This window comes from Hylaeus volcanicus, chromosome 6, assembly GCF_026283585.1.
Source record: "Hylaeus volcanicus isolate JK05 chromosome 6, UHH_iyHylVolc1.0_haploid, whole genome shotgun sequence".
NCBI lineage: Eukaryota > Metazoa > Arthropoda > Insecta > Hymenoptera > Colletidae > Hylaeus > Hylaeus volcanicus.
In genome coordinates, this window is record NC_071981.1 from 26,168,483 (window position 1) to 26,193,585 (window position 25,103).

The following is a 25,103-nucleotide window of genomic DNA, read 5'->3' on the forward strand; positions in this document are numbered from 1 at the left end:
TATTATTATTATTATTATTATTATTATTATTATTATTATTATTATTAGATAATATTCGTATTAGTCAGTACTTTCTTTGTAATTTCTCATAATCGCAAACTTTGCTACATATGTATTTACGTAGGTACATTACGTTTAACAGTATGAAAATGGAATGTTACCTTTACAGAATTCTGTATACCTAGGTACGAGTTATAGCAGTATTCGTACTAGCTCGACAGCTCGCTTCAAGTTTTAGTATTACATAGTTCGAGTCTCGTGTTACTCGAACGATAGATATTGTCAAAAATCAGGTAAGTTAAGTTATATATGAAACTTTTGATCAATTTCAGAGCAATGATTGGTGAACAGGGAATATAGACGGTTCCGGGTAGGAAAGCGTGGATCTTGTCCCTCGCAGGATCGAAGGAACGGTCCTTTATCTGGGTCACCGTCTTCGCCGTTACCTCACCCTTCCTCCTCACGTACACCTTTGATAGCTTCAACCATTTGAACACTGTAAGTACAACATTACAAGATTTTTTATCGTTTCGATTCGCATCGCTTCAGATCGGCTCGACATTTCGATTACACCATCGAGATCTGGCTAGTTTATTTCTAGAACACGTTCTCTATCGATACAACGACGCTACGTTAACAATTATATTACTTGTCTGATTCTCGTCAATGCCAATTCGGGTTTCTCTAGCACCGCGCGAGCTAGTTTTTTTCTAAACGATAAACACCTTTAAGTAGATCTCGCACTGAAATCTTGCACGCCTCTTCGTGTTACATATTTCTATAGCGAAATTGTTACAGCTTAAATCGTCAAGATCGAATCGAAACAAATTTACATTTATTTAGGAATTTACTTAGCCAAATAGCGTCAAATTATCTGCAAATATTAGGACTCTACAGTCACGGAGCAAGCTGGAATATCGTCTACAAATAGAACGAACAGCACGGTAGCCCTAAATGCAAACCGTGGGGAATATATCGTACATTGACAGAATTTGCCGCGATAAGTGGCCGTTGAAGTTGCAGTAATTTCAGAACGTCCCCATGTTCGGGTAAACTGCGAAGATGAAAGAGCTTCTTTGCTTCTTTGTTATGTACAAGTAATCTTTCTAAGAAATAAATATTCGACAAATGTTTTTCACATTTGACTTGCATATCAGGCGGTAGATTCCGTGAAAAGCGAACCGCGCCAAGACCAAGTATCGAGAGAAACGCGGAAAGAGGCTGGCGAAAAGCATAAATAAACGAGAGGTATAGCTGTATCGATCAGTCAGGACGAACCGCGTCGTCTGGGTCGCGTAGTTGCCAGCTTCGATGTCCGGTTGTCCCGAAGGAATGCGCAACTCGGTTAAAAAAAAAAGAAAAAAAAAACAGGTCGAAAAGAGTCCTCTGTAACCCCGCGCCCCGCTGGATCGCACCGCACCGCACCGCACCGCACCGCACCGCACCGCACCGCACCGCACCGCACCGCACCGCACCGCACTGCACCGCACTGCACTGCACCGCACTGCACTGCACTGCACTGCACTGCACTTGCACTCTTCTAACCTCTCTTCCTCGTTATAGTACGCGCGCGCGCTTAATTGAGTTTCGTAGAAGACACGAGTCCGGCCAATGTCGTCTCTTACGATTATAGATATGGTATCCATATGTACCTATTGTCATCGGAAGGAACAGAATGATCTTGTAAGTGAAATAAACATTCGATGATGAACACAAGATACACATTACCGTTGCGAATAATCTCGATACAATATAAATATTTACATCGCTTATCGTCAATTCTTTCATTTGGAAATTCTTCGTACGTACTTGTGTACGTTTTACCTACGTTTCGTTATTTTGTATAACGTTTCTACTACTCCAACTGTTGTTTAGCTCATCGCACTGATTGTGAGATTTAAACGAACGTGTCGTGCACATACAAGGTAATTTCAACCCAAGATTTACGACGAATAACGCAACATTTCTATTTGAACGTAATAGACCAACGACGAATAGTACTGGTATCCGACATCGGTGTCGCGGAGACTGTACCGCGAGTGGGAGATTCGATTCCCACGCAAAGGGTTAGAAGGTTAGAACGATGTACGATAGATACTGTGTGGACGTTGTAAACGTTGGTCGCACAGCATTAAAAAAGTTAATTAATCAAAAGTATTGTCTTTAGTTGCACATTTAAAAGAGATTGCTGAAAAATTCGAAGTGTAAAGTAGGGCGGTTCATTTAAGAAATGGTTCGAAAAAGGCATCTATTCGTCGAATCGTGGTAGCGAGAATGTATTTAGACGTCGACACGGCGTCGAAGAGGTTGATAATCGAGATACACAAATGACTGCAAGTGAATTTATAGCTAGGAGCAGTATATACACGTTAACATAATAACAGACAAATATTTGGGTTCGGCAGTAACTGTACGTAGTCCGAACATCTAAAAGCTTAGCTAATTGTTGGTTGTATGATGCTGCCACCGCGACCAAAGAGATAACTAGCATTCTACACCACTCCACGTAGTGGTTTTCTGTATCTGCTTGTACCTCGATGGAAAGGCATCTCGCGTCGTAGCCGAAACTTGTTCTTTATATATATATATATATATAGATATAGATATAGATATAGATATAGATATAGATATAGATATAGATATAGATATAGATATAGACATAGATATAGACATATACATACGATATATAGATATACATATAACAGATACATGTGCGTACGTGTACTTACATATATATATATATGTACGTATATAATTTTTATTTGGTGCGAAGATTTTACGTTCCCGCCGCGTCTGGGTAAGTGTGGTAGTGATTGCGGAACAAACGGATTACAGCGGGAAAGTCCAGGAGGGAAACGGTGATTTTTCAGTGAAAGTGTTTCGGTGAGTGGCAATCGAGGAGAGAAACGGGCAGAATGTCGATGGTGTTAAAATTATGTTAAAAAAGTGGTCGACTGACGTTAACGGTTTAGAGAATTTGTTTGTAATTAAAATTGGTCGTTGCATCGTTTTCTCGAACCAGTTGGTTAAAATGTCGAAAGGTGAATTTCGAAATTAGCAGTTGATTTCCTTCTCCGGTAACTTGATTGGCGGACAACCGACCGCGAGCGCTCGGTAATAAATCATCATTCCTGATGACAGTAATACGCTCTATTCTCTCACGAGTTGAACGCTTCCGCGTATAACACCTCGCCGCGCCGCCTCGCCGCCTCGCCGCTTGCCGTTGCGTGTGCAATCGCGCGCACGCAGCCAGGCGAGCATCGTTCACACAGACGTAACACGTAGGAAATGACCAATCAACGCGGACCTTCGTGTAGAGAACTGTACGACATATTTCCTTGACGTGTGAAAGATACGCTTGCAGCTTGCAGCTCGCAGGTTGCAACGTTAGCGACCAGGCTCCGAGGGAACGAAGAGATATGTGTCGTTCCAAGGAGAGAACGTAGTCTCGTATAACACGATATAGCCAACTTATGAAAACGATTACGGGCTAGACAAATTTAACCATGTTGCATCGATGAGTGTGAGTGTACAAACTACATACAAAGGTCTGGGAGGGCGCAGAGTACAGGTCTGCGGAGATGATAGTAGTGCGAAAATAAGTACAATATTACCGGTATATTTAATCACAAGAGAAGCATATCGCGTCGTGTCGCACGTACCGATCGCAATCCGGGAACGGAATTGTCCATTTCTATCAGTGGTGAGTTTATCGAAATAAATTGATTTGCAAAATTAATCACGGATGCGTTTCTGTTAAATAACGGTTAAAATTCCATAGCACGATTCTACCTGCTCGCACCAGCATTAAAATCGAGATTGTTAAATAATTAAATAACAAGACAAGTAAAATGGACCGTTACGTGGTCGAAGTAAACGTTCGAAAAATTGATCGATGAAAGCGTTTTGGAAAACGCGACACGAGTCACGTGTACTCGAGTAAAGGCCAACGTTATTATCTTAACCACTTGCGGTGCAAAGAAATTCACGGTTGCGCGTGCCAGAACAGTCGAGTGCAAATCACTCGATAGCGTGGTATTTTTGAAAACAATTTGAAACGTGTAACGGTACAAGACACATTTACACTCGTACGTAGTTTCACTCGGTTTTTTATGTTTAGCGCACATTACACACCTCCGTTGTGCTTTTTTTTTTGTTGGCGTAATTTCTTTTTCTGCGACAATCGCGTCTGTCTTTCCACCGCAGGTGGTTAAATCAGTCGAATGGCCGGGGCTCGAATCAGTTTTCATTCAAGAACAAGTAACAATCATTTCCGAGCGATTTGTTCCGCGCAAAGGGTACTCCTCTGTTTTTTATCGGAACGTGCTGTCGAGACGAGACGAGACGAGACGAGACGAGACGAGCGCGCGTTTATTACGACGAGGGTTAAGAGTACTCGACACTCGCTTTGCCCGAGATGGAGTCATCCTGGGTGTGCTCGATTCTCCGAGTGCATTTCAGTTTCGTTTTCGCTCTACTCGTGTACCGGACCTAGGAGCAACAAACTCTTTCGCACCGCTACCAGCTGCTCGAATCGAGAAGACTGAAATAATTCGGTTAAGATTTTTCAGCGATCTACGAATTTCAACATTGCTTCTGGATTCGTTCGTTTCGTTAGACAAGAATGGCTATATTTCTCCTCTGACCAACTATTAATCCTTTATCGAATAAATTTAATCTGACTTTATTAAAAACTGTAATATCTAATGGTATCGCAACGGTAAATCGTGGAAAAGGTGTTTGAAACGTCCTTTTTGGATCGCTATCAAAGTTTAATCGTCACGTTGTTGATACGCGAATGGTAGATAATGTTGAATTGTAAAACGTGGACGGTCTTCCAACTAAAGTAAACCGTTGGCTGGAAAGTTTGGTTATTCGATTACGATTACTGGTCGGGAGCGCCGTCACTGTCCATCCGGTCAGGATAACGTGTTTAACGTTAGAACGATGTAGATAGTAAAGTATGGGAGTCGAAGAGAAGCAATCGTATATCGTTTCTTTTCTGGACATATGCCGAGAGAATGAAAGCGTTATCGGTTGGTGTAGCGTCGTTAAAATAGAACTGGATAGAAGTCCGAGCACGAGTATCAAATCTAACACGGTGTTTCAGACGAGAACACGATGCCGAAAAAGCAAAGTTCCTTGACGAAATTCGAGGCGCTGATGGTGGTAAGCTTAACGGTGGTCATCCAACTGAATGGCTGTTGGAGTTTACCATCGCATAGAAGTAGACATCACGCGGACATGTCCCACGAGGACGCGAAAGGTTTCGGCAGAACGAGCGAGGAGCTACCGAGACCAGCTGCCCTCAATTCGAACGACGATCCGTTGATAGTCGAGACCAAGAAGGGCAAGGTCATGGGCAAGACCATGACTGCCACCACGGGAAAGGAGGTCGACGCCTGGTTCGGAATTCCTTACGCGCAGAAACCACTCGGTAAGTTGAAACTGCTCGATCTACATAATTAACCTTTTACCGAAGACGCCGCGCCGCGTCGCGCCGCGCCGCGCCGCGCCGCGTCTGACCACGTTGATCGTACCTGCACGCGTCATTCTGATCCGCAACAATCCTCCTTCCTTCTTGAATCTCTTTTCTCGTTGAACAGAGGTTGTTCCTTGATGCAAGTTTCGTTACCGTAAGACATTTCTTTGGAATCCGTCGACCCGTCAGAGTTTCTTGGACAAGTATTTATTGCGCACGCACACTTGTTTCCACGTGGTTTGGGTTGCGAGCAGCGATGCTGTTTCAGGACCTCTGAGATTTCGGCATCCGAGACCAGCGGAACGGTGGTCGGGGATCCTGAACGCCACCACGCTACCGAATAGTTGCGTGCAGATTCTGGACACGGTGTTTGGCGACTTCCCAGGCGCTACTATGTGGAATCCAAACACGCCGCTTAGCGAGGATTGCCTTTACGTGAACGTGGTCGCGCCACGGCCTAGGCCTACCAATGCCGCTGTTTTGGTATGGATATTCGGTGGTGAGTTGTAGCTGACACCTGTTTCTATTTTCGACCGATTCATAGATTAGAGATCGGTCCCGTGGTGGTCGCCTAGACCGATGGCCGTTTCTATACGAGGCCGAGTTTCTAACTCGGAGCTAGTTTTCGTGTTCTTTTACTAATCGAAACGCATGTGTTTACTGTACAACTGGGTAATCCGGATCGGATGGGACAAGATTCATAAATCGTTCGGATATCTCGGTTATCGAGAGAAACGATAACTCTGTAACGCGTTGTAAGAGTTGTTCGAGTAAAAGTGAATATCGATATTAGGGCTGGCTAGATTGGCTGATAGCGGTAGAAACGAGTATAGATAGAAGGATGGAGTGAATCGAGTCGAGATGGAACCGCGCGCAATCCTTGTAGGTGGCTTTTACTCTGGATCAGCGACCCTTGATGTTTACGATCACAAAACGTTGGTGTCGGAAGAAAATGTGATTTTGGTCTCGATGCAATATCGAGTCGCCAGCCTGGGTTTCCTCTACTTCGGAACGTCGGACGTACCTGGGAATGCCGGGCTGTTTGATCAGCTGATGGCCCTCGAGTGGGTCCGTGACAATATCGCTGCGTTTGGCGGAAATCCTGACAACGTGACCCTGTTCGGGGAGAGCGCGGGTGCAGTTTCCGTTTCTATGCACCTACTTTCGCCTCTGTCAAGGTGCGCATACCTCCTCTTTCTCCTTATTGTTAGTCAGTTTACATTGTTTTGTTGTTGGTGCCATTGGCATTTACGCTACCGATCGTAAGCTTCGAGCTTCCTCCGATACGTAACTCGATACGACCTTGAATATATCTGCGAAACGGTCCGATTCCGATTCCGATTCCGATACCCTCTGAGGGTTATGCTCTCGTCGGTATACGACGCGTTGGTTGTCGTCAGTTGTAAACTAAAGGAGGGAATCGTAAAAGGTAGTTTGAAACCTATGAGCGGTAGTAGACACAGCTACTAGTCTCTACTGTCTATGTCTACCGTAAATGGATCGTACGATTCCGGCGAGAGCAGAGTTTAACCAGAGACACCGCGATGCGTGTTTGCGTTCCAGGCACTTGTTTAACCAAGCCATCATGCAGTCAGGCTCTCCCACAGCTCCGTGGGCCATCATTAAGCGCGACGAATCGATAGTGCGTGGCATCCGACTGGCGGAGGCCGTCGGCTGTCCTCACGATCGCGAGAACTTACGGGAGGTGATCGATTGCTTGATAAACAAGGATCCGGTGGACCTTGTGAAAAACGAGTGGGGCACTCTCGGTATTTGCGAATTTCCTTTCGTGCCCGTTATAGACGGCGCCTTCCTCGACGAGACGCCGCAACGCTCCCTGCTCACCGCATCGTTCAAGAAGGCCAATATCATGATGGGCTCCAACACCGAGGAGGGTTTCTATTTTATCATTTATTATCTGACCGAACTGTTTCGCATCGACGGCGCCGAGGACGTCAAGGTCAGCAGGGACAAGTTTGTTACTGCCATCACCGAACTGAACCCGTACGTCAGCCATATCGGTCGGCAAGCGATCATCTACGAGTACACCGATTGGCTGCGCCCGGACGACCCGCACGCGAATCGCGACGCTTTAGACAAAATTGTCGGCGACTATCAATTCACCTGTAACGTTAACGAATTCGCTGGCCGATACGCGGATACGGGAAACGACGTTTACATGTATTACTACAAGCACAGGTGAGTAGATTTATCGTTATCACTTTGCGTTGCGTTGCGTTGCGTTGCGTTGCTACGATCACGATTATTAAACTATTCGGGCCGATTCACATCTATCCTTTTACTTTTACTCCCTTTATAGATCTGCGAATAATCCCTGGCCGAGATGGACCGGTGTGATGCATGCAGACGAGATCAATTACATCTTCGGGGAGCCATTGGACCCCTCGAAAGGTTACACGTCGGAAGAAGTGGCCTTGTCCAAGAGGATGATGCGGTATTGGGCAAACTTTGCGAAAACGGGGTATGTCGAGTTTCTCGAAACTTTACCAATACTTTTTTAATCCCGTCGCGCACCGCACCGACCACTCATTCTCAGTCGAGCCTTTCCCTTTCGATACCCACCTAATAATACGGTATACATACATGTACCTACGGCTGGATATTTTTGCTAATTTAAAATACTCTCGAATACGTGTTACACTGGATCACGGCAAACGACACAAAACAAACTGTTTGCTCGCTAGAAAGCGAAATACAATAATAACGAGTGATAATTGCGTTAGAGATCCAAATATTGGTACCGATGTTGGATCATGGAGCGCGCCTTACTGGCCGCCGCACACAGTCGCGAACAAAGAGTATCTGACCCTGGACACCAACAACTCCGAAATCGGAAACGGGCCTAGAGCGAGGCAGTGCACTTTTTGGAAAAAGTACCTTCCCGAGCTTCTCACCGCTACTTGTGAGTAATATTATATACCTACATCATGCGATACATACATGTATGTATATACACATACACATATGGTATTTTTAATAATACTTTTTATGGTTGAGATATTGCGAATTCGTACAATATCTGGCTTAATCGTTATTTAGTTGCGTCGGAGTAGTTGCAAGGAAAATGTATTCGTGTTTCGTTTATAGGATACTATTATAGTATTAAACGTATATTATACATAGTTGGTAATCCCGATGTGACCAATTATTCGGGTCACTATTGCTTTCTTTCTTTCTTATTCGGGCTGCGGTTCGGTACCGCGGTAAGCTTGATAGAAATTGTACATTATATTCAGAGTTTTTTCCCTTTTGGCAATGGTCCATATCCACTCTCATTCTTTTTTCGAATTGTATGCATCTAGGTATCTAGGTTATCGCATCTTTTTTTCCAACGACTGCCTTTTTCCTTGGTTTAATCTTTCAAGTGTTGTCGCTTCTTTCGCGATTTGCTCGAATTTCCTTCGATACGCGTTCTTGTCCAATCGATTTACTATACATGTATATGTATGTATATCGCAATTTGATTCTTTCTTACTTTGACCGATTACTTTCGATTGAATTCGCGGCAAGAACAGCCAGAGCTTTCGATCCAGAGGCTTCTTGACGGATTCCTCGTCATCGAGGGTCCGTTTCTCAGCGGTAAGTGGAACGCTTCGCGAACCACGAGATACTTGATACGAGTTCTGAATAAACGATGCAAACTCAAGAGAGCGACGCCGACGTCGCTGCCTCCACCTCCACCTCCGCCTCCGCAATAGCATGGATTAACGATTAATAATGGTTATTTAGCCGTGAGAGTTTTGCTAGGCAGACAACGCGTCGAGATACATATCTAGCAACTTTCGGCTGGTCTATTAAAAAGAAATATGCACGGAAAAGGATCCATCAACGATTACAAGTTCGAGACGTTGGCGCGTTCGTACCGATATGGCCAAGAGGGTTGCTACGGTCTGAATACTCTCTATACGGTCTCTCCTACTTGGCTTCGGTTAGTTTCTTTCTATCAAATTATATACTATTACTCGCTGGATTATATAATACAATGTTAGCGAACTTGTAAGTACGATTAAACAACAAGTACCTATGTATCTGCAATCCGCATATCTAGGTAGGTAAGATGCTCTGGTCTGGGACAGCGACACTCTAAATAGAACGACGATATCGCGCGCGCGGCCGCGGCATTGCTTTATAATTACGTCGATCGGCTTCGAAAGGTTAACCGCATGTTACGGCGTGGCGCGGCGCGGCGCGGCGCGGCACCGTGGTCAAGGCAGACGATACAACACCGGGATGTGTCGTTGTCACGAGATCTAATGGTCCCGTTTACACGGTAAACTATTGTCGTAACCACAGATACATTCCATTGGTATTTTTCTCGGGTTCCGTATACAGAGAGTTTGAGGATGAATCAACCTCGGCGAATCAACAGTAATTATCGAATTACCGAATTACAGAATGATCTCCGTCGATCACGTGCCTAACTGCCTTTGTCGCGATTCGCATACACGTCACCAGACGTTGGATTTACTCGTGTCGTTTTGCACGTTCCGTTACCGTCTCTTAGAATAGGGAGAACGTGTAACCCGATAATTACGCACACACGCATAGTTAGCTACGCTTCGGCCGTAACGTAGCGCCGGATGCGAGGAGAATGCCTGAGCCCTGAACGCGGAAGCAGCATCCCTCCGTTGTTCGTTCGATTTCACAATCGATCGAGAACGAAAAGTTCTCGACAAGCGGAAACGGTAATGAAATTTGATCCATCTCCCGCACAACTAGCCAACTTGTCTCACAACCTCGCAACTTTATCGACCAAACGAAACTTGGAGTAAACATTCACAGCGTATATCGGACTCCACCCTTTTCATTCGAAATAAATCCTTCCACGAGAAATTTACGTCGCAAGACTCGCAGAGCTCGTTGCTGGTCTGAGCTTCGATACTTTGCTCTGACATCGAATCAGTTATCATCGATCATATAAGTAGACGATATTTTTGTGAAATCGATTCCGCTTCCCTGCCAAGTTTCTTATCAATGGTCGTTTAGTTGTTATCGCTTTGTACAATTCGAGAAGTTATATCGTAGAAGTTTGATTATCGCAACAAAAATCTTGTTCGTTGCACCAATCGATGATGTCGAAATGCAATCGAAAAGAGAGGAATGAGCAATTTTCAAATAGGCCGCAAACACGATCGATGCTCACGCTTTCAAAAACAAGACACTGATTATGCGGACGGTGAGGAGAGATAAAAAGGTGGGGCGAATGGCACAGCAGGGTACGACCAGTGCACGGTATGGCACGGGCACGTCGAGGAGGTGGGCTTTGATCGCAGCACCTGGGAACGAAACGAACGGACGAATAGGGCAAACGAGGGTGGGAGGCTGCAACTGGCCGCTTTGCCAGGGTGGATCGATGCTACCGTCACCATCACCATCACCATCACCGTCACCGTCACCGTCACCATCACCGTCACCGTCACCATCACCGTCACCGTCACCGCCATCGCCATAGCCATCGCCATCGCCACCATCATCACCACCGCCAGTACAACCGTCACCGTCATCTCAACCATTGTTGTCACCATGGCATACCCGTTCGCATGTCACACGTACACTTGACCAACACGCGTGGATAATGGCACGTTAATCGGCCATCCATCCAGTGAGATTTTCTTGTTGAACGTTCGATTGATCGTTGTAGAATTTTTGCAATAGTTATTTTTCAACGATTTCTAAGGAAAAAGTGTATACTATTAGCGTACGATAGGCTTTTCGTCGAGTTTCATTGACTGTAACAAATTTTGATTCGACTAAAAATCTTGCAATCTTGAAATTTGAAATTTCATCCGTCTTTTGTTTCAGCGAAACTGGAACATGCCTCGAAAGAGCCATGCAGCGGCACCAGTTCGAACCACGGTAAACATCTGATGATTGCGATCACGAGCCTGATGCTGATCGCCGGGATGTTCGATCACAGAATCGGTCTTGTACCGAACTTTGACACCAGAGGCTTCGTTTAGCTCTTGCACCAAGACGCCCGGACCGTCCTCGATCGTTGAGGAAATTAAGATCGGTTTACGAGACGTATGAACAAGTCCGAAAATACGCACTGGCGGAACGAGGACGAGCAAGAACGAAGAAACTTGCAGACAACGCAACAGTCGTATAAGCTGTCGCGACGAGTCGACGGTATCGCTGATGACCAGACTGGAATCAACAACAAAAATGGAAAAATAAAAAATTATAAACAGACATATCAATGCGGTCATGTGTCCTCGATTGGCCGAGCGCGCTCGACGAGTCCATGGTTCGGTGGTGATAGCATACGTACACGGACAGACCTACGGAAATCTCTTCGAGATACAGAATGGTAGAAACTGTATACTAGACGAGAGGAGGACACGAGAATCTTGTTCGACTCGATGTCATGGAAAAGTGCCATTTTATTTCTTTTTTTTTTTTATTCTGTCAACGGATCAGGAATTGGCTCTGGCTGCGAAGCAAGACGAGGACGGGGACGGGAGAAAGGGCAACGGCAAGGGCAAGATCAAAATTAAGGATAAGGACTGATCAGTGAACGAAACCGTAGTTTGCGATTCTGACGGAGCCGCGGTCACAGAAGACGAGAGTAATCGAAGAAAAAAATGAGACTGCTACAGCAAACGGTTGAAACAACTTCAACTTTGAATTTCATTAAGCACGATAAAATATATCGTTAATAAGAGGAAAGAACTTGCGAATCGGACGGGTGTTGTTACGCGCTCGACATCGATTCGAAAAAAAAACCTTTCGATAACCTCAGTCGCGGTAACATGCATTCCAATCCGGGCATCTTAACGGGAGCTACAACTACTCGTACTAAAATTTACCATCGCGTCTCGTCCTCTACTTTCCATCGTGTTTGTAATATCACTCGTCGCATTTTCTTCCGTTTTCCATCAATCGAATCGCGATCGAATAGAAACCAAACGAAATGAAACAAATAGAATCGGATCAATTGACATTTTTTTTCAAATATTGCTTTTTCCCTCGGTAATGGATATATTTCGGCGAGGTTCATCGTAACGTTGTGACGCGCACACAGAACACGCGGAACAGAGGATCTAAACTTGGAATCGAGGAACAAGCGGGTACTTTTTAGATTCCTACTTGTTACGTGTCCTTTAGACGAATGTTGGCCGACGCATGAAAATTTGCCAGCAAGACATCGGGTCCTCGTCAAATGTCTTCAACTTTACAATCTCCCTGATCACGAAAAAGTAAATTAATCTTTTCGCTAAACAGTTTGTATGTGTAATTGTATATTTAAATGTACACGAGCTCACGCGCTAATGTGCGCGAGTGAGTGTACGCGTGCGTGTGTATATGTGTTCGTACGAGTGTGCGTAAATGTTGAAAACGTTGTTGGGATTACTTTGCAAAGGACATAGATGATGTATATACAGTATGGTATATGCAGATAAATAATATTCAATCTAGTATTTTATCTTTTTATTTAGCTGGCAAGGCGCTGACGCTGAATCGACGCGATACGTGCGACGTCTGTTTTTACAAAAGTAACGATGAAAATGATTTTCTTAAAGAATTGTTTTCAAAGAAAATCATGATTAAATGTTGTCTCCTTAGAAATATGGCTCGCAGTTTTCTGAATGTTTGTTTTATCTGAATTTTCCAAAGAAAAAAAGGATACATCCAGCGCTCGATGCGACAGCATTAGGCAATTTTTGTCGGCCTAAAACTGCAAGATCGAACAAAAGCACGTCGATACCGCTGGAATCGTATACAGGAAATTAAAATTAATCCAAGTTTGTTGCTTGTAACGCTGTGCCCCGCCTTGCCAAGGTTCTTACTTGGTTGGATAACGCGACAAGTTTTCAGTCGTCGATTGCAACTTGACGCGTAAAAATTACATTTTCATTTCCTTCTTTCTCGAACAGACCGTTCGTTTTTCCGTGGAATTTTATCGTCGCGAAATATAAAGCAATTTCAACGTTAGTTAGGCTATTCTAAAGCGTAATCGTAAAGCTTTCGATTATGCACGGGCTACGGCAAACAGGTTAAAGCAATTTATGACATGTATGAAAAATGACATGTAACGGCGAACCACAAAAACATCATACAATGTCAAACGCAAAGTTGCTTTTTCCACAAAAAAACGTTGACGTTTTTCTCGTCGCAAACATTTTCTCACTTCCCATGCAGGCTCTTCCAAAATCAATTCAATCTAACGGAATTTTCGAGCAACGTTATACCGACACGACGTACACAACTTACAACTAATCGACACGAGAAACGTGACGTCGCTAATAAAAATAAATCGAATATCCGACACATTTGCGCCGTCGCGTTGGCGTCGGTGAACAGCGGAAACACGAGCAGTAAAGTTTAAATAAATCACTCCAGTTCCTGGTCACGTTCCACGAGAAGAAAACAAATCGAATCCTTCGAATTACCAAAAGAGAAAGAAAATAATTAAATATTTCTCCTTGCCAAGGTTGGAAAAGAAGTGCGTGTACGAACTTGGCCCGAGTCCAGTTAATTAAGAGTTAATTAATCGCCAATTATTTATAGAGACTATTATTACAAGTATAAGTAGAATGGCACCATGCGCGTACACGTACTCGCATGTGTACTCGTCCTTTGTTCAAGTATGTACAATGTTCGATCGATTATCGAATCCTTCTTTAGTCCGAATCTTGGATACGCGGATTTCCATTCGCGGAAATATCGTTTCTTTGTTACAGATGCGTATACTCGACAACATGTACATACGTATGTTTGCGAGTATGGTAGTTATGGTTAAGAGGTTCCATTACTCTATACGTATGTAAAACAGGTGATTTTTGTAATTGTTCTGCTAACCAACTACTACATATACATTTCGTTTACAGGAATAGTCGTTGATTGAATTTAATGACCAACAAGATGAAACTAGATGTATATCGTATAGTATAGGATAGGGAGCTTGCGGGTACGAGTACGCTTCTATCTCATCGCATGAGATTCGCAGCGATAAGTTGGATGCATTATGTACGATAACATTATACATACTATACATATAAACATACCTACGTAAAAATATACATATGTATGTAGAATTGTATAGAGATTATGGTTTAGAGACGGCACCGTCGGCGTCGTCTCGTTACTTTGTACATACTTTGTGAACCACAATTATTTATTGCGTCACAACGAAAGAAAACGCAACGCAACGTAAAAGAACTGTATACCGTATCGCACATTTCTCGATCGATTCTGTCGATCCTACGATACGTGATCAGATTCGCATACATATGTATACATATACGTGGTTCTCGTTCAGAATGTACAAGTTGTACGTACGGATAACCACCGTATCTGCGCCACCGTGCGTTTCAAAAGAATCCAAGGTATTACGCACGCAAATTGACAATATACGATAATATACATATGCGATAAACGATGGTAATACGATGTACCTGTAGATTCGTTGGAATGGCAAAAGGTAGAAAAGCAACTGTATATCAAAATATGTGAAACCAGACATTTTTTACGATTCTGGCCATTTATCGGGAAAAAGATTACAACTCGAGATAGATACTATATCGTCGAATGGAGGACACGTGTCTGGTATTACATGGCACGGACGATCGAAATCAATCAAGGATTACGATAGATCGACCGAATAAAAAGTTTCTTCTTGAAACGCGTTAAACGTATTCTCAAAGAAACTCGTTTGAGGAGTTTCATCACACGCCGGCTTACTATTTATGTATCCTCTTTTCTTTTGCTGACAATTATTTTTTTTTGCTTACAATTATTTACACATTAATCCAGCATAACTTTTATATCGCGAGAAATTTCGTTTAATTTGCGACCTTATCGAGTTGGCTGTCGATGCGGTCAATTACGTAGTCAACGTAACAAGGCGCTATTCTATGTAGGTACATAATGCGTATAAAAACTAAAAACGTTCTCTGGCAGGGCTACACCGATTCAGACAAATGCGAAGCGCGCGCGCGCGCGCGCGCGGTGAGGTTGCGATACTCACTTCTTTCCACTCGTAATTTCAACGTTCATTTCGTCTGTGACATCCACTACTAGTCGAAACTAAAGAGCAATCGATGATCGATGAAACAGGCCGATGGATACATTTCTCGATCCAAACGCAACTCCAATTGGCCAAATTTTCAACGGGTTACGTAGAGGAATTCAAAGATGACGCGTTTCTGGAACGTTTCCATGAAACCCTGTTCGTTCCTATTGATTTTTATTTCATATCCTTAGGCCATCTCGATGCAACCGAATCTATAGCGTCATATATGTAGTATAGTAGGTCAATCTTTCAACTCGACTCTCTTTTCATTTTCTCGTTTAATTTTCGATCGCTTTCTTCACGATTCCTTATGCAACTTTTCTTTATAGTAGAAATGAAATCTCTGTGTTAAAACGGAGTCGGTTAATTGTTAATTGTAAGATTGTAGAATACATGAAATTACTAAATCAAAAGTAAAGCCATGCGCGACATTGTTTTAACGACATTGATCAGTGATATAGATGTCGAGTAGTCGACAGAAGAATTTCATATTGTTACGTACAAAGGTTGATACATTTTACATCGTTGATCTATAGCTATACAAAGGATTGCGTCGCGTCGCGTTGCGTTGCGTACGAATGAAATCGAACGAAAAAAAAGGACACACGTAAAAGTAATTTAAAAAGGAAAAAAAAACAATGTGCTTTTCATCAGTCACGATGTAATTAATCGCGATCCTATACATATATAATTTTTATGTACGATACAATAAGCGTAAAGCGTGGCATGTCCAAGTCTTTGACCTATCGGGACGATATCAATCGTTCGAGGCCATTTTGATAACAATGCGCGCAGCTGGCTTTCTAGAAAATTACCACTGTTCGTGCTATCAATCTCGCAAACAAAAAAACGAAATTTTCAAAGGGATACTTACGTACAACTACTTGGTACTCGCCAACATTTTCAATCGTAGACACGATAATTATAAAACATACATATAACTGTAACGACGAACAAGATATCTTGCGAATCTGCATTCGAAACGATCGATTTTCAGCGTATAACGAATTCATGTAAATATCTCAAATACGTGTACATGTACATATCTCGATACTAACAATAAGAATGGCATATGTATTGGGGAAAAAAGGACAGGCTATAGGTATGTATACGTGTTGATTCTCGTGAATCGTGACTCGAGGGCACATACGATTACAGATGCAGCGTTTCTGTCCCGTTTCTATCACAAACAGCACATTTTTTGTTCGTCCGCTTCCTGTTGCGATCGACACGACGCGAAAATCAAGTTCGAAACGCAATTCTGGTCCAATAAAAAAGAAACAAATAGACGCAAAGATCGCTGGTACGATCAAGAGACAACGGAAACGTTACTTTAAATTATTTATTTGTTCATCTTTTTTCATCAAGACGAGAGAAATATGTTACTTCTGTCAATGGGATTCACAGCGAGTCGCTGGAAAAGTAGCCCACAGGCCTAAATACGCTCTAATTAACTACGAAACAGAGAGAGAAATAATTAATTAACTATCCTAGCCGAATAACTGACCGAATTTAATACGACGTCTTTTTTAGGCGAAGCGACATCATTCGCATTTTCTCGTTCACTGTTGTCGCGTATCGGATACATAAAACGTGTACGTTTCTTGCCGCAATCGGTTGCCATAGGATTGCTTTGCCCGATGCATTATCAATTACTACCACTGATCGTCTCCATTCGATATGCATATTGCCTGGCTACCAGTTCGTACGAAAATAAATATACTCGCAAACATCGCGTTAGAGTGTTTTAATCTTTCGCAACGTACGAAACGATAAGAGCTATACACGTTTGAGAAACAGTTTCCGAAAAAGATATCTATATACTATATGTTTGCGTGTGTATATTCAGAAATTTTAATCAGTATCATATCAGAATAACGATTCGAGCGTAATAAACACAATCAAAAGATTACTCGAAATTTTCAATCAACGAAAATCAATATAAAATAGTGCGATCGAAGAATTTTCAAAACTGCAACGGGCAGTGCAATCGCGAAGGTCGCGCAAAACGAACACACACACAACTTTCCCAACAGCAAACCGATTACCTTAATGTTACCTACACACATAAATATAAACACAAAACATAACGATTATTTATTAAATAACATTATTACCTATTACTATTAATCGGTAGTTACGTATATATTATACGAACAAAAATTTACTGCTTGTATATATCGAGAATATCGTAATAAAAATAATGTACCAACGATTGCGAAATATGTAAGTTGACGTATCCTTTACGGGAAGAAAGGAAATGATCCTTCAGGTACCCGACAAATTTTATTTAAATCCATTTGTTTGCACATACAGACAACACGATAAACATTCATCGAACGAAACAGACGAACACGATAAAATACACACTTCCATATCTAATATCGCTATTTCGAATATTTTCGTGGGTTTGGCGAAAAATAATCTCACGCAATCAGTGTTTGTCTCGCGTTTTATACAGAATCTATATACACATTATTAAGAATATATGTATCTACGTATCAAGTGTACCGTGGATTCATCTAGTCGAGCAAAATTTCAAGTCTGTATTATTCCACACGTTTCATACGTTTCAAAGTAAATCTAAAACAACACTCTTCCAACTATCAGAAAGAAATTAAACGATATCCATATTACGAAGTAAAACGCACGAAATAGAAAGTACGGTATATTACCTCGTTACAACGGCCGGCCGTTATACGTACATATGTATGTAACGGCGGCGCTACTCTACAGAGAGGCCGGTACAGGTTTGTCCACTGTATTCGGTTTCATCACCATTTGCATGCAGCATTCCTTTAGCTGGCTCTCGGAATAAATATTCGCTAAATCTAAGAGTTCTAACCGTGAAAACAAAAGATACAAAATACACAGTAAAATAGAAGAAAAAATGTAGCGAAATATTTACCTCGAATACTCTCCGGAGGTAAATCGACTCGGTCGGTATATAAATATTTTAAGAAAGCTCTATACACATCGTAAGAAAACTCTTGATGTTTTATAATAATACTGTAAGTAGGAAAAATGTTAAAAACAAAACAAAACAAAACAAAACAAAATGCAGACGATACGTACGAAATTAATCGATCTACCTTTGCTTCTCCTTTTCAGAAGTATTTCGAAACATTCTTCTGAAGTATTGGCTACGTATTTTCAGAACAGCTTTGTGTACATAAATAGGTTTTCCTCGCACTTGTATAACAAGATCGCTAGTACTCTTTGCAAACAAACAACAGGAATCTAATGAAAGATAAAAAAAAAAAAACGAAATATATACATACATAAGATAGCGAAATATACATACCGAATCATCGAATGCTTCTTTCAGACAATCCGTTAAACTCATTTCTTCCTTTTCGTCGTGAAGAATAAGCGGCTGATGCATGACGCCGGGCGATGCATAATACGCAAGAGCATCATGCATACACCCTACCGGAAATTGTATCGGCTCTGTAACGTTTAGCCCTAGGCATTGACCCCATAGAAATATCTGATTGGCTTCGGTCATTGCTATGCTTATGTGATTATAATGGGAAGTTGCTACATCCAATATTCTTCCCATTATTCGAGACTCTAACTGAAGAAATCATTGCTTTAATTTTTTTATTTTTTTAAATTCAGTAGCATATCATAATTATTCCGCGTTATTTTACCTTAACTGGATAATTGTAACTTTTTTTATCGTTGAGTCCTAATTGGCCATATTTATTTTCACCCCACACATAAAGGACTCCTTCGTAGCTCAATGCTAAAGCATGAGCGTAACCGCACATTACTTTCTCTATACTTACGGACAAATATTATTAATACTCTTTGTACAATTTTCATTGGAATATCGCAAGAAAAAAATAATCGAATACTACTTATTATAACTCCGGAAGGTAGAGCAACTTTATGCGGTATCAGTTGATTAATATAATTTCCAATTCCTAGCTGACCGGTTGCATTGGAACCCCAACTGTAAACCTCTCCATCATTCGTGACTGCTATACTCGACGAATGACCACAACTAATGCAAACGACTTTTTTCTCAGCTAACGTGGAATGGACTCTGCTGGGCGTACTTTGATATACGTGAACAGTGGCAGCTACTTGTCCCAAACTATTTTTACCCCATGCATAAACCTAAATAAACGTACGCAAAGTTTCATCACCGTTTAGAATTTGATCGTATTTATCTCGAAGCTTCCATTTTACCACTCCGTCGTCTGTTAACGCCAAAGAATGATGACCTCCGCAGGCTATATCCACAACAAATTTGTCGCTTAGGGTTCCTCCTACAAGAACTGGCCTCGAACCTTGGGTGGTAGTTCCATTACCCAGTTCGTAGTAAGTATTATACCCCCAGGAATATACCTTGCGTGCAATCGATGCGATACCATGTATTCCTTGGAACGTTATACTATCGATCTAATATAGTTCCTCACGTGCAAGTTACAAATACCTGTCCATCTGCTGTAAGGGCCAGAACATGGGGACCTTTGCCGTAAGCAAAAATTTTTATATCTTTATTACGCAACGCATCGACTTTTTTTGGGCAAAGAGTACCGTCGTAGTCACCAGTTCCAAGACATCCGCATGCATTTTTTCCTACGCCGTATACCACTTTATCCTTGGTAACAATTAACGCTTCGTTACCTAAACTACCTGTTTACCAAAATCCAACATTGTTAGATATCGTTTAAACCTTGCAATGTATGGCAGTAACTTGTTATGTATCAAGTATTATATTACCATATACAATCACCATGTGAATTTTTGAAATAAATTTAGGTTCTAGGAAACTAAATACTGGCCAATTCTGTAAAGACATTTTTGCATCGCCAAGTAGTTTATCAAACTGCCATCAAATTCTATCGATTCTATGCATTCCACTTTGACGCTTTGGCTCTTAATTATTAAAACGATTATCGATATTTGCTTTAACAGTATTATATTTTGATCGGTTGGAGCTGCAGCATTCTCTGGGTAAACAGGAAAAAAAAGCATGAAATTTTAAAAATCAAAAAATGAAATACATTTATTTTGTTCGTTTTCGAGAAACTGAAGAAGAAGTCGTATTTATCGTAAATAATAACTTGAATCTCTTTAGGATAAAAATGAATCTGCCATGTACCTGCTGGAAAGGAAATTACAAGCACTGTTTACACAAACATTCCGATCAAGAATTTGTTTCAGCAAATTTCAACACGATATCTAATCACAATGGTCACGATCAGTCACAAATTCACATTGCACAGCAGTGCAGATGCATCGATGGATTCAAGTGCATCGAAATTCGAAACGCATGTACCGATGTACTCTGTCTTGCACTGTCTCTGTATTATGTATGTAGTTCGTTCCGTCGTCAATACACGTATCAGTGGGCACAGCCTGTACTTGACTGTACTCGACCGTACGCCGTACGTGACTTGACGTGACTGTACAAAAGTCAGCCACGCTGACCGACGCTCTAATAGAGCGTCTAATATCTCTATTCTTCGCAACGTCGAACAATTTTAAAATTAGTATGTAATACAAAGAGACGACGCTTTCACTTCTGTCTGATCAGAAATGCCGAACATTTGAGGACCGGATAAGCGACACGACGAATACACACGAATAGTAGTTGCGAACAATTGCGGAGTAAATATCGTTGGAGTTTCGTTTGAGGTTAGAATTTTAAAAAATATACAATTAACGCGTACAAATAGCATTTGGAATTTGTAGTCACGTACAAAAATATATCGTTGCATAGAACTCTTACTTGTTCTAGCTGCTGTTTACATCTGTAAAAGTAACGACGGTTTAACGAGTGTCGCATGGAATGCGAAAATCACCATGAACGAAAGCGATTCAGTTTACGGGACTACATTGTCCCAGGAGTCGATAAAAGTAATCGCAGAGAGTATAGGCGTTGGAAATTTTCCAGACGAAGCTGCCAAAGATCTCGCCGAAGATGTAAGCTACAGACTCAAGGAAATTATACAGGTTTGTTTATTTCTTCGCAAAGAACGTAGTCTCTCTATCAGAGCGTGTAACGTATACATAAAAATTGGTTTTAAACTCGAACGTTAATTATTCAGGATGCCGCTAAATTTATGAGACATGGAAAACGTCAACGTATGACGACTCACGATATAGATCACGCTCTAAAAATTAAGAATATCGAACCGACCTATGGATTTTTCGCCAAGGACCATGTACCCTTTCGCTTTGCTTCTGGCGGTGGTCGAGAATTACATTTCGTAGAAGAAAAAGAAATCGATCTGAACGAAGTTATATCTATGTCCAGTGGACAAACATGGCCCAAGTTACCCCTAGAAATTACATTGCGCGCTCATTGGCTTTGTATAGATGGCGTACAACCCACGATACCAGAGAATCCACCGCCAGTTTCTAAAGGTAAATATAGTGAAAGTTACAATATCAGGTAAAACTAGTTTTTCGCGATAGTAATGTCATTTTTTTTAACGAATGATACAATAGATGTACAAAAGTTGGAGAGCGTCGACCCAACGAGTAAACTATCGAACAAGAGTCAGAACATTGGCGTTGGAAAACCAGGAGGTGGAGGAAAGAGTCAGAAATTACGTAACGTAGAAACCGTTCACGTTAAGCAATTAGCGACTCACGAATTAAGCGTCGAACAACAATTGTATTACAAAGAAATTACGGAAGCTTGCGTGGGATCGGATGAGGCACGCAGAGCAGAAGCACTTCAGTCGCTTTCCGCTGATCCCGGTTTACACGAAATGTTGGCACGAATGTGCACTTTTATCGCGGAAGGTGTTCGTGTTAACGTAGTACAAAATCATCTCGCTCTTCTTATTTATCTTATGCGTATGGTTAAAGCTCTTTTGGATAATCCTAGTCTTTACTTGGAAAAATACGTGCGTATTCTCGTTGTTGGTTTATATAATTTCTAACGAATTTTTTTTTACTCGTTCGTTTTTTTTCTTTTCATCGTACGGTAATTTACAGTTACACGAATTGATTCCGTCTATCGCCACTTGCATAGTGTCGCGACAATTATGTATGAGACCAGAAGGAGATAATCATTGGGCGTTGCGAGATTTCGCCTCACGTCTTATGGCTCAAATATGTAAAAATTTTAACACATCTACGAATAACGTACAAACAAGAGTAACTAGAATGTTTAGTCAAGCATTAGCTAAAAATAGTCAGGTACGGTACAGAACTATGACGTATACCACGACACGTAAACTATGTGCGAGGGTGTAAGAAGAATGGAATACATTTTTATTTTTTTTCAGACTCCACTGGCGTCCCTTTATGGTGCGATCGAGGGACTGTGCGAGCTAGGTCCGGAGGTAATAAAAGCATTGGTCATTCCCAAAATTAAATCGATTTCCGAACGCATAGAATCGTGCATCGAAGGACCAGGTTTGTCAAGCGTGGATAAGAATGGAGCGGGTCATATAAAAACGTTACTCGTGGTACGTAATGTACATGTTTGTTTTTTTTTTTTTTTTTTCCGCCAATTGCAATTCGATCGTATGGTAATGGGAAATGATATACTAAAGCGTAAGAGATTTTACAGAAATCAGTGGCTCCAGTTTTAAAAACTGTGCGATCTCCGCCTGATTACGTCGAAGATTACAAACAGGATTACGGTTACATAGGGCCCGCGTTATGCGCAGCAGTTGCAAAAGCTCGGACACAGCCAGCGACGTTAGCGACCACTGCGTCGACAACAACGGCTCTAACGACGAGTCAGCAAGGTCCCACGTGTACCGGAAAAACGATCGTACAAGCTGGTAATTTAATTTAACGATACGAAATACCGTGTATACTTACGTTATTCATGTACGATTAATTGTTTTTCTCTTTTTCTTCACTCCAGTGACGAGTTCCAGTCCTGGACAACAAACTGGACGAACGATAATGTTAGGTACAAGTAGAACCAGCGGGGGTACTGCTACAAGCGGCGGACAAAAATTTGTAATTTTGCAGTCACGATCGCAAACCCCAACTGCTTCTAATATCAATACCAGTGCGATTCAGCAACAGCAACAACAATCCCAACCACCACAACCGCAGCAACAGCAACAACCAGTTAATAAAATTGTACAAACCAACGTGGTCCAACAAAAGACACATATGCAGAGCAGCGCCCCGAAATTAGTGGTCGTGTGTATGTCGAGCAGTACTCACTCTACTACTACGGTAACACAGGTATGCGTGATGTATTATTAAAATTATAGGTAGTTCGAGCAGAATCGAGATAATTATTTTGTTTAATTTAATTTTTTTTATTTCTTTTTTTTGTAGGGAAGTATAACGCCGAAGGCACAAAATGTCTTCATGTCTCAACAAAGTGTCGAATGCTCTCTAAGTCCGGAAGAAGAACAGCATTCTTTTCAGTGACGACCAAGTTAATTTGCGACTTGTTTACAAATTTCCGATACTGTACATAAAAATATATGCGAAACATTAATATGCCTATTAACATATGTTAAGAATAACGATTACTTTCTTTCCTTTTCTTTCTTTTTTCTCTCTTTTCTAGTATGTATCAATAACTGTAGAAAGGTTTCTTAGTTTTGTACAATACAATGTAAAGCGATATATTGTCTTGGAAGTTGTACGATTGCAACTTGATTTAATAATCAAGTTTCCTTTACCTGTCCGAGAATTATACGATTGATAATTGGAATTACATTGAAATAAAATTAAACCTTGTAAACCTTATCGCAGTAGATTTACTGCATCAAGGTAGCTAGTTACATGTCATTTTTGGAGTAACTACATCGAGGATAAGTTAGGGCTGTCAGTCATCTCTCGAGTTCAAAGGTTAATAACATTGAGGTTATCGGATGTTAGTTGCAGATATTTTTTTTTCCTCCAGCGACACGTACACCCTTTGATAGAAGGATGCGTATTAGCACGTTGCAGTGTACAATGTGATTTATCGGCAAAAGTTTCATTTTAATACAATGGAATATGTATTCTAACTACACCTATGTGTGTATAGGGAATGGAATTGTTTTACTCTCGTCTCATTTGTCCGATTATCTATATTTGAATAAATGAACATGTGAGTTGCGTGGAAGGTAACCTAACCCATAACTAAATGAAAGCTTTCTCTCAAAGGGAAATTTTGTTGCCATTAACCCTCTGCACTCTGCCTATAAGATAGGCACTACATGTAATAGTATATAACTTTGTATACTATTTAATGTTATAGTATAGTATATTTATTTATAAGTAGTATAGAGTATATATAAGTAAAATTATAGTATATAACTTCGTAAACGTGTGTTTTTGGTTGGTGCGATGATTATATATGATTATTAATTTTTTTTTTTTTTTTTTTTTGAAGAATATATATTACAATATATGTAATACTTATCCTATGGGGGCATAAGTAATGTATATATGGAGTGTACTTATAATACACTCACAATATAATTGGTAGTAAATCCTAAATGGAAATCATATTCTCTCCTGCTAATAAATCAAGTGGCATAACGATACGATACGATGTTACTGATAGTGTTACTGTTACGATGTTACTGTTAGTGTTACTGTTACGATGTTACGGTGTTACGATGTTACGATGTTACGATGTTACGGTGTTAC

At 41.3% G+C, this 25,103-nt stretch overlaps 3 protein-coding genes across 18 annotated transcripts in view; 2 read left to right on the forward strand and 1 right to left on the reverse strand.

The window, feature by feature from the left end:
• Positions 1–15,554, forward strand: part of LOC128878787 (acetylcholinesterase-like) — a 30,831-nt gene extending 15,277 nt beyond the window's left edge. The window contains exons 1-8 of one of the 7 annotated variants that reach the window (XM_054127304.1): positions 359–498; positions 5,111–5,437; positions 5,751–5,981; positions 6,369–6,660; positions 7,046–7,681; positions 7,803–7,964; positions 8,227–8,405; positions 11,306–15,554. In XM_054127304.1, the coding sequence (XP_053983279.1) occupies positions 5,122–5,437; positions 5,751–5,981; positions 6,369–6,660; positions 7,046–7,681; positions 7,803–7,964; positions 8,227–8,405; positions 11,306–11,463 (1,974 nt within the window). In that variant the 5' untranslated portion in view covers positions 359–498; positions 5,111–5,121 and the 3' untranslated portion in view covers positions 11,464–15,554. Of the gene's footprint in view, positions 1–358; positions 499–1,555; positions 1,684–2,542; positions 2,884–2,944; positions 3,704–4,435; positions 5,037–5,110; positions 5,438–5,750; positions 5,982–6,368; positions 6,661–7,045; positions 7,682–7,802; positions 7,965–8,226; positions 8,406–11,305 lie in introns of those variants that run through there. The other 6 variants (XM_054127307.1, XM_054127308.1, XM_054127310.1 and 3 more) reach the window with 6 other exon arrangements.
• A 734-nt stretch (positions 15,555–16,288) lies between these two features.
• On the reverse strand, positions 16,289–21,360 carry LOC128878790 (RCC1 and BTB domain-containing protein 1-like). 9 transcript variants are annotated; one of them, XR_008457480.1, is made up of 11 exons: positions 20,635–20,838; positions 20,253–20,482; positions 19,963–20,165; positions 19,716–19,874; positions 19,382–19,643; positions 19,172–19,299; positions 18,823–19,095; positions 18,611–18,735; positions 18,427–18,527; positions 18,194–18,358; positions 16,289–18,121 (listed from the first exon to the last, which is right to left on the reverse strand). XR_008457480.1 is itself a non-coding variant. In XM_054127314.1 (10 exons), the coding sequence occupies exons 2-10, from the start codon at positions 20,329–20,331 to the stop codon at positions 18,249–18,251; spliced, it is 1,440 nt and encodes a 479-aa protein (XP_053983289.1). In that variant the 5' UTR covers positions 20,332–20,482; positions 21,265–21,360; the 3' UTR covers positions 16,289–18,248. The 9 variants fall into 9 exon arrangements, 4 of the variants coding, with proteins under 4 accessions (XP_053983289.1, XP_053983290.1, XP_053983288.1 ...); XR_008457479.1 differs by having other exon boundaries at positions 16,289–18,101; positions 20,635–20,837; XM_054127314.1 differs by lacking the exon at positions 20,635–20,838 and adding an exon at positions 21,265–21,360 and having other exon boundaries at positions 16,289–18,358.
• Positions 20,980–25,084, forward strand: LOC128878788 (transcription initiation factor TFIID subunit 6-like). Of its 2 annotated transcripts, none has more exons than XM_054127312.1 (9): positions 20,980–21,170; positions 21,256–21,488; positions 21,584–21,902; positions 21,987–22,390; positions 22,482–22,685; positions 22,775–22,957; positions 23,062–23,278; positions 23,365–23,696; positions 23,793–25,084. In XM_054127312.1, the coding sequence occupies exons 2-9, from the start codon at positions 21,339–21,341 to the stop codon at positions 23,886–23,888; spliced, it is 1,905 nt and encodes a 634-aa protein (XP_053983287.1). In that variant the 5' UTR covers positions 20,980–21,170; positions 21,256–21,338; the 3' UTR covers positions 23,889–25,084. The 2 variants fall into 2 exon arrangements, with proteins under 2 accessions (XP_053983287.1, XP_053983286.1); XM_054127311.1 differs by having other exon boundaries at positions 20,981–21,170; positions 21,274–21,488.
• The last annotated feature ends 19 nt before the right edge of the window (positions 25,085–25,103 follow it).

What these genes read in the sequence shown, in the direction of transcription:
- LOC128878790 (XM_054127314.1), bottom strand. Translation starts at nt 20,331, where the DNA reads ATGTCTTTACAGAATTGGCCAGTATTTAGTTTCCTAGAACCTAAATTT. An exon ending in CGTTAACAGACGACGGAGTG is followed by an intron (nt 19,644 to 19,715) that starts GTAAAATGGAAG and finishes ACGTTTATTTAG; the next exon opens with GTTTATGCATGGGGTAAAAA. An exon ending in GTTACAATTATCCAGTTAAG is followed by an intron (nt 19,096 to 19,171) that starts GTAAAATAACGC and finishes TGATTTCTTCAG; the next exon opens with TTAGAGTCTCGAATAATGGG.
- LOC128878788 (XM_054127312.1), top strand. Translation starts at nt 21,339, where the DNA reads ATGAACGAAAGCGATTCAGTTTACGGGACTACATTGTCCCAGGAGTCG. An exon ending in TCCACCGCCAGTTTCTAAAG is followed by an intron (nt 21,903 to 21,986) that starts GTAAATATAGTG and finishes ATGATACAATAG; the next exon opens with ATGTACAAAAGTTGGAGAGC. An exon ending in CATTAGCTAAAAATAGTCAG is followed by an intron (nt 22,686 to 22,774) that starts GTACGGTACAGA and finishes ATTTTTTTTCAG; the next exon opens with ACTCCACTGGCGTCCCTTTA.